General features: G+C 49.9%; 1 protein-coding gene across 1 annotated transcript; it reads left to right on the top strand.

Annotated features, from left to right (window-relative positions):
- Positions 1 to 209: 209 nt before the first annotated feature.
- Positions 210 to 6171, top strand: GID8 (GID complex subunit 8 homolog; the record flags this gene model as incomplete). The annotated part of the gene is made up of 4 exons (XM_080716326.1): positions 210 to 327; positions 3366 to 3562; positions 4668 to 4865; positions 5998 to 6171. 4 exons carry the CDS (start codon positions 210 to 212, stop codon positions 6169 to 6171), a joined length of 687 nt encoding a protein of 228 aa, XP_080572452.1.
- Positions 6172 to 8623: the final 2452 nt, after the last annotated feature.

Here is an 8623-nt window from a genome sequence, read left to right as displayed (position 1 = left end):
TTTTTTTTTTATCCTATTTTCCAATACCTCAACCTTCTTGGTATTCCCAAAACATAGATTTGGGGCTCAGATTCTTTGCACTTAACTCTTATTTATTTTTTTTTTTCAGTACTAAAGATTGAACCCAGGGTCATTATCAAACAACCACAGTGGGTTTAGGCATAGAGTTCCTTACTGATTATTATTTTTTCCTGTAGAAATAAATCAGAATGAGTTATGCAGAAAAACCCGATGAAATCACGAAGGATGAGTGGGTGGAAAAGCTCAGTAACTTGCATGTCCAGCGAGCAGACATGAACCGCCTCATCATGAACTACTTGGTCACAGGTAAGGATGGCTGTGCGGCCCACGTGGACCCTTCTCCCTTTTGCACAAGCAGTGCTTTACTTCTGAATCTGGATGGCGAAGTTTTGTTGCGTTCTGACATTATGAAAGCACCATGCTCACTTGACACATCTTTAAGTTACTAAGTTAAAGATACTATTTTCTAGAAATGAAATAATTATCCCAGAATTCTGAGACCTAAAACAAAAACTAGTTTCTTGGCCTCTGACAGTTTACAATTAGATAATCCAAATCATTAGGAGTGTTCTGAAGAGCCGGGCGTGGTGGCGCACGCCTGTAATCCCAGTACTGGGGAGGCTGAGGCAGGAGCATCATGCAGACTCGAGGCCAGTCTCAGCTACTTAGTGAGGCTCTGCAAACTGTATCCAAGGAAAGTATAAAATAGGTCTGGGATTGTAGCCCGGAGCTAGAAAGCCCTTGTTCCTTCCCAGTAACCCCCCAAAAAAGAGTGTTCTGAGCTGCTTGAGGTGGCACATGTCTATACTCCCAGCACTTTGGACAATCATAGGTTTGAAGACACCCATAGCAATGTGGCGAGACCCTGTTTCAAAACAAAACAAGAAAAAAGCCAGGTGTGGTGGTGCACGCTTGTAATCCCAGCACTTGGGAGGCTAAGTCAAGAGAATTGGGGTTCACAGCCAGCCTCAGCTACTTAATGAGGCCCTCCACAACTCAGTTTGACCCTGTTTTAAGATAAAGAATAAAAAGCCAGGCGTGGTGGTGCTCGCTTGTAATCCTAGCATTTGGGAGTCTGAGAAAGGAAGATCACAGTTCAGACAGCCTCGGCTACTTAGTGAGGCTCTTTGCAACTTGGTGAAGACCCTGTTTCAAAATAAAGAATAAAAAATACAGCTGGGGGTGTAGCTCAGAGATAGAATGCCCCTGGGTTCAATCCCCAGTAAAACATGCATGCATACACGCCCACAGTTGTTAGGCATTCCCAATCCCAGTGCTTGAGAGCCTGAGACAGGAGGATCCCAGATTTGCAGCCAACCTCAGCAATTTATTGAGGCCTTCTACAACTTGGTGAGACTGTTTCAAAATAAAATAAATAAAAAGCCGGGTGTGGTGGTGCACGCTTGTAATCCCTGCTCTTGGGAGGCGGAGACAGGAGGATCGCACAGGTTCGAAGCCAGCCATGCTGGCTTAAGAGACCCTGTTTCCAAATAAAAAGTATAAAAAAATAGGTCTGGGAGTGTAGCCTGGAGGTAGAAGGGCTTCTGGGAACCCCAGTACCACCAAAAATTTAAAAATTAAAAAAAAATCCAGGCATGGTGGCACACGCTTGTAATCCTAGCATTCAGGAGGCGGAGACTGGAGGATTGTGGTTCTCCCCAACTTAGTGAGACCGTTTCAATTAAAAATAGGATGGGGGTGTAACTTGGAGGTCGAATGCCCCAGACCCGCAAAAATAAATAAATAAATAAATAAATAAATAAATAAATAAATAAATAAAAATAAAATAGGGCTGGGGTGTAGCTCAGAGGTAGAACTCCTGAGATTCAATCTCCAGTAACAAACACACACACACACACACACACACACACACACACACACACACACTGTTCTGAAAATTGATTTTTTTTTTCTGTACTAGAGATTGAACTCAAGGGCATTCTACCTCTGAGCAGCACCCCCTGCCCTACTTTCTATTCCTTATTTTGAAACATGTCTCACTAAATTGCAGAGGGTTCACTAAGTAGTTGAGGCTGGCTGTGAACCGCGATCATCCTGTCTCAGCCTCCAAAGTACTAGGATTACAAGCCAGTGCCACCACGCCTGGCTTGAAATAGATTTAAAAGACAAATAATTGCTGTCTTCTGGCTGGTCTGTTAAAATGCCAGCTTGGTTGTGCCCAACTGAAAAACACGAAAGGAAGAGGGCAAATGGCCATCGCCTATTATCTCAGCTACCTGGGAGGGTAGGGCAGGAGGGCCACAAGTTCAGGGCCAGCCCAAGCAAGTTAGTGAGACCCAAAATAAACTTGTGCTGGTGCTGAGGGTTGAACCCAGGGGCATTCCACCTCTGATCTACCCCCTCACCACCAGCCCTGTTTTACTTTGAAACAGGGTCTTGCTAAGTTGCTGAGGCTGGCTTGCAAACTTGTGATCTTCATGTCTCAGTCTCCCAAGTCCTGGGATTATAGGTGTAGGCCTCCATGCCCAGCTTCAAAATAATAATTTTTTAAAAGAGGGTGGGAGCCGGGCGTGTTGGCGCACGGTTTTAATCTCAGCATTCGGAAGGCTGAGACAGGAGGATCACAGTTTGCGGACAGCCTCAGCTACTTAGGCCCTTTGCAACTCAAATGAGACCCTGTTTCAAAATAAAGAATAAAAAATAGAGCTGGGGATGTAGCTCAGAGGTAGAATATCCCTGGGTTTCATCCCCAGACCTGCAAAAAAAAAAAAGAGGGGATATAGGTGAGAGGTGATGCACTCCAGGTTTGATCCCTGGTACCACAAGGAGGGGGGGGGTTGAAGCAGGCAGAAGTAAATAGCACTTGGACGCTTCTCCTAAGCTCTCATCCTGTAAACCCCTGTTTCTCCTTTTAAGTTAATCTCTTACAATTTTTCAGAGAAGGGCTGAGGAAATCTAGGTATATAATTGTGGTCGGGGGAGAGGAGCTGTGATAGCTTTGCTGTTGGAGGGAGTCGCCAGTTCACTTACAGGTACAGCTGGGGTGGGCCCTGCTGGCGGGTCCGCCTCACCTGGAGCCGGCTCTGCAGCTCTGGTACTGACCTGGAACTCCAGCCTTCTTCAAGGCGCACACCCACAGTGAGCCAGCAGCCATTGCAGCTCTTGCTGGCTGATTCAAGGTGTGGATGCGGGGGGCAGGGGGTGCGCAGCCTTCATTTAGCTTCAAGGGCATAAGGTGTAAGTCACAAAGACAGGATGCTGAGCCCTAAGCAAGTGTGGTTCAGCTCAGGTTGTTTCATGAAGGAGCTGGGCTGTCTAGAGGAACAGACACCGTGGTAATCCCTGCTGCCTTTCCTGGCTGTGACGAGGGTTTTCATTTTCAGAGGGCTTTAAGGAAGCAGCAGAGAAGTTTCGAATGGAATCTGGGATTGAACCGAGCGTGGATCTAGAGACACTTGATGAGCGGATCAAGATTCGGGAGATGATTCTGAAGGGTCAGATTCAGGAGGCCATTGCGTTGATCAACAGCCTCCATCCAGAGCTCTTGGACACAAACCGGTACCTTTACTTTCATCTACAGGTGAGTTCCCGCAGAGTTGTCTGGTGTGGGCACTTGGTAAATGAAGATTGTTCAGCCGGGCGTGGTGGCGCACGCTTGTAATCCCCGCGCTTGGGAGGCAGAGACAGGAGGATCGCACAGGTTCGAAGCCAGCGGCGCGCGCTGGCTTATGAGACCCTGTTTCCAAATAAAAAAGTATGAAAAATAGGTCTGGGAGTGTAGCCCGGAGGTAGAAGGGCTTCCAGGAACCCCAGTACCACCAAAAAAAAAAAAAAAATGAAGATTGTTCGTAGTGACTCAAAGTGGGCTAATTCATGTTAACAGAGTATTACTGAGTTTATAGGGAAAGGGTTTGAGTGAGCAGTGTGTGTGTGTCAGTGTCAGGAAGTGAACCCAGGGGCATTCTCCCTTTGAGCTACACCTCCAGACCTATTTTGGTTTTTATTTGGAAACAGAGTCTCACTAAGTTACTGAAACTGACTTTGAGGCTGTCTCAGCCTTCCAAGTACTGGGGTTACACCACACTGTTTTTGCTTTTAAAATACAAACTTAGCCGGGCGTGGTGGCGCAGGCTTGTCATCCCCGCGCTTGGGAGGCAGAGACAGGAGGATCACGCAGGTTCGAAGCCAGCCGCGCGCTGGCTTAGGAGACCCTGTTTCCAAATAAAAATATAAAAAATAGGTCTGGGAGTGTAGCCCGGAGGTAGAAGGGCTTCCAGGAACCCCAGTACCACCAAAAAAAATACAAACTTAGAGGCATACATGCCTGCCTGTAATCCCAGTATTTGGGAGGCTGGGGCATAGACCAGGGGTGGAACGCTCTGGGTTTAATGCCCAGTACCACAAGGGGAAAAAAATGTAAATTTAGCAACTTGCTGGGCACTCTCTTGTTTGAGAAGGGTTTTTGTTTCCTTCCTTGTTTGGGTGGTGGTGCTGGGAATGGAACCCAGGGCCTTGTACACGTGCTGGGCAAGAGCTTTGCTCCTGAGCTGCACCCCAGCCTCACGAGCTGTGCTTTTGGCTGCAGCCAAGGGCGCAGTGTCGCCGGCCTGAGCGTGTGCTGAGCTTGTCTGTGTTCCACCCACCACCTGAGCGTGCGCTGAGCTTGTCTGTGTTCCACCCACCAGCAACAGCACTTGATCGAGCTGATCCGCCAGCGTGAGACGGAGGCAGCACTGGAGTTTGCCCAGACGCAGCTGGCAGAGCAGGGCGAGGAGAGCAGAGAGTGCCTCACGGAGATGGAGCGCACGCTGGCCCTGCTGGCCTTCGACAGCCCTGAGGAGTCGCCCTTCGGAGACCTCCTCCATATGATGCAGAGACAGAAGGTAGTGGTGGGGAGGAAAGAGGAGCCTTGCTTATTACCCTGGCTCACGTGCAGAGTTGGCCCTCATTTCCAAAAAGATGGCATGTGTGACGTGTTCTGGGCTGGGAGGAGGCCGAGGCTTTGGGGCTCCGGCTCTCTGGTGTGCTGGCCGCGCCTCCTCCCAAGTCTCTACTCTTTTATCTGTTAAACTGGGAGCACACGCTGGGCGTGGTGGCACACGCTTGTCATCCCCGCGCTTGGGAGGCGGAGACAGGAGGATCGCGCTGGTTCGGAGCCAGCCTCGTTGGCTTAAGAGACCCTGTTTCCATATAAAAAAGTTAAAAAATAGGTCTGGGAGTGTAGCCCGTGGGAGTGTAGCCCGGAGGTAGAAGGGCTTCCAGGAACCCCAGTACCACCAAAAAAAAAAAAACTAGGAGCACAGAGTTGGGACTGTCTGGCAGTATCCAAATCCTCTTGCCACTTTTTCTTATCATAGCCTTCCTGTTTATTTGGAAACTTCTGAAAACAGGTGTGTGACGGGTTTTAAATTTAGGGAACACCTGCTTTCTTCTGAGACTTTGCTCTTTTCGCCGCGGCTCCTGTGCTCAGCCCAGCACTCCTCACGCCATTCCTCGCTCCCGCCAGGCTCTCCTGGGTGCCGCTGGCTCCCCTCCTGGGCTTCATTTCCTCCCTGCCCACCCTCAGCGGTCCACTTGAGAGCTTCCTTGAGGCTTGGTGGGAGGACACTCCCCGGCCTCTGCTGGCCTTCCTCTCGCACAGTCCATGGCCCTTCCTGACTCCAAACTGGACTGACATCCACTGACAGACTGAAAGTTCCTCTGGCTGGGGACCGTGTTGAGTGCCCCAGAGTGGCTCACAACTATGGGCTTAACGTCCATTTAAACCTGGATTCCCAAATCTAATGGCTTTCTGCCCCTTTTCAGAAAAAAAAAAATTACTCAGCGCACCCCTGGCATTCTCTTGAATCCTTCCAGCACTCCCCTGCCCCTCAGTGCCCTGACTGTGAATCTGTGATTCAAATGAACATCCGTGTTCTCATAGAAGATTTCTAAGAGCATAAAACGCATATTATTAGTAGACATTGCCCGTGCTTAGCGTGTGTGGTGTCTTTATTGGATGTATTTATTTTCTAGGTGTGGAGTGAAGTTAACCAGGCTGTTCTAGATTATGAAAATCGTGAGTCAACACCCAAGCTGGCAAAATTACTGAAACTACTACTTTGGGCTCAGAATGAGCTGGACCAGAAGAAAGTAAAATACCCCAAAATGACAGACCTGAGCAAGGGCGTGATCGAGGAGCCCAAGTAGAGCCTGTGCAGGTGGGCCCTGCACCACCGAGGCACAGGACTCGCCCTCCGCGCAGCCGAGGGGTTTTCACAGCAGTAGGAACCTTTTTCCCATGTACTGATTTTGGGTTTTTGTTGTTGTTGTTGTGGTTGTTGTTTACTTTTACCCAGCATCCTTTTGAAAGGAAAAATGGCCCTTAAAACGCTGACAAGCCCCAGGGAGAGAGCCTGTCTCTGGAAGGCCGGCCTGGTCTGTGCACCGTGCTGCTCCTGAGCCGCGCCAGGTGCCTCTGGCTCCTGAAGCATGATTGCCAGCGAGAGCCGAGTCGGGAGGGATCCCAGGCACACCGAGGCCGCCCGCCCGCCCGCCCGCACCAAGGGCATGGAGAGCACTGCTCCGTCTCTTGCGCTCTGTCAGCTTGGAGGCACGCCTGACCTTTCCTGCAGTTCCCTAAGTCTTGTCAGGTCTTCATCTTCAGTTTTTCCATATCCCCTTGTTTTTTTTTTCTTCTTTTTCTTCCATAGGAAAGAATATATAAATTTGTAAATCTTAATTCAAGATGATTTGTGTGGGGGTATTGAGTTTGGTTTGTTTTTCCCTTTTGGTCCTGGTTGTGTGGCTTTGGGAGGATGTGTGTGTGTGAGGGGTGGAGCTGTGTGGTTTTAAATTTTTTTAAATATATATTTTGGTGCTTTACGTGAGGAGAGACTCATTTATAGTGGGTATAAATGAACCATCTCATGGAGGCAGTTTTGTTGAAAATAAAGGTTTCTCTTTGATTTCAAGAATGACCAAAATGGCCTCTGGAAAAACATCCTTTTGGACAGCTTGCTGGCCTGCTTCCCTGTGCCCACACAGTAACAGCCCTGGTGCTGGTGGGGACAGGGACCTCAGCCGGAGGCCTGCGGCTGCGCCAGAGGCCTGGGCGTTGAGCCTTGATGTTCTGCGCTGGAGCTTAGTGAGCAGTCCCTCCTCTTCTCTGTGAGTGGGGCCACAGATGTCCTGCTTCTCATTACACCTTGACCCTGCTCAGTGCGAGCAGGAGGGACGTGGCTCAGCCTGGTGTGGTTTGGTGTGGCGTGGCACACGTGCGTGCAGCTCAGCGCCCTTGGCAGTGACGCTTGCACATGTGAGCGCAGATGTAAGTTTAGTTTCTGGTTGCAGAGCAGATAGCCGGTGTTGAGAGTGGTCACAGCTGTGGAGCCCTCAGCTAGTCTGATGGTGGTGGTGCGGGAACTGTCTGTCCTCAGGTGGGCTGGGCCTCTGTTGTTCCTCAGCTAAGTCCTGAAGCTGGAATAGGTATTCTGGGGTCTGCTGGAGAGCAAGGTTGTTTGCAGCTGACTTGGGGAGTCTGGCCAACCTGTCCTTGAGTAGCCAGTCGCATCTGGACCTGCAGGGTCTGCTTGTGCTTCCCCTGCAGCCTGCCGTGGCGGCCCAGGTGCTGGGCTCCTGGCGGCACCTCTGTGTGCCCCTCTCCTTGAGCGCTGCCACTCGTGGTCTGTCCCGCTCTCTCACCCGGGGCCTGGTAGGTGTTCGGTTTCCCTACTTCCATTTTCAGCGGTAGGAGCCTTTTGCAGTGTTTGCTTTTACCTGTGTGGTTTATAAAGATGCTGCAGCCATTAGGAAACTGCTCGTGGCCTCCGTTCTCACCGTCGGCTGCCTGCTTTGTGAGGATGGAGAGAGGGAGGTCTACCTTGCCTCCTACAGATGGCGGGTTCTCCAGTCATCTTTAGAGGTGACCTCTCTGTAGAATTATTTCCTTCCTTAGATTTGAGGATAAAAATAAGTTATAGGGAATGAGAGTTTTAATCTTCGGGTAGTAATAGGTCAAATGTAGCAGACATTGGAGAAAGGTAGAAATAAAGCTGTACATTTTCTTAAAAGCACTAGATGACCAGCATATTATCTTTGATTAGTGTATATAAGATCATTTACATGGACAATGAATATATAATCACTTGACATGTTACCACGTTAGAGGGTAGAAGATGTATGGTAATGGGCAATCCTGTGTGCAGTATCCTCAGACTGTCACGATGGGGCTTGTCGTGCACGAGATGCTGGGGTGGTTAAAAGACAAGGTGTTGGTGTTGTACTTCCCGGTTCAGTCAGAGCGATGTGGTCCGCCAACGCCAAGACCCCTGTGCGCAGTGTCCGTGGATGGAGCTTTCGGATGCTTCTGTTTCTGGTGGGCTGGAAGTGCCCTTCGAGGAAGTGCTCTGCGGACTTGGCCCGTGCTGTCGTCTTTGTCCCAGCGGCAAGCAGGTGACGTGAAGGAGCGTGGACAGCCGGCGTGCTCTACCACTTGGCTTTCCTGCCTTGTCTCATTTGGGTCTCACTGCCATGCTTCTCAGAAGGTAGTTATGTTAGCTGGGCCTCATGGCACGTGCCTGATCTCAGCTACTCGGGAAGCTGAGGCAGAAGGGCCACAAGTTCAAAGCCAGACTGGGCAGCACAGAGAAACCCTGTTTCA

The sequence above is a fragment of the Muscardinus avellanarius genome (genome assembly GCF_963383645.1).
Source record: "Muscardinus avellanarius genome assembly, chromosome: 19".
Lineage (NCBI taxonomy): Eukaryota > Metazoa > Chordata > Mammalia > Rodentia > Gliridae > Muscardinus > Muscardinus avellanarius.
This window is presented reverse-complemented; position numbering and strand designations above follow the sequence as displayed.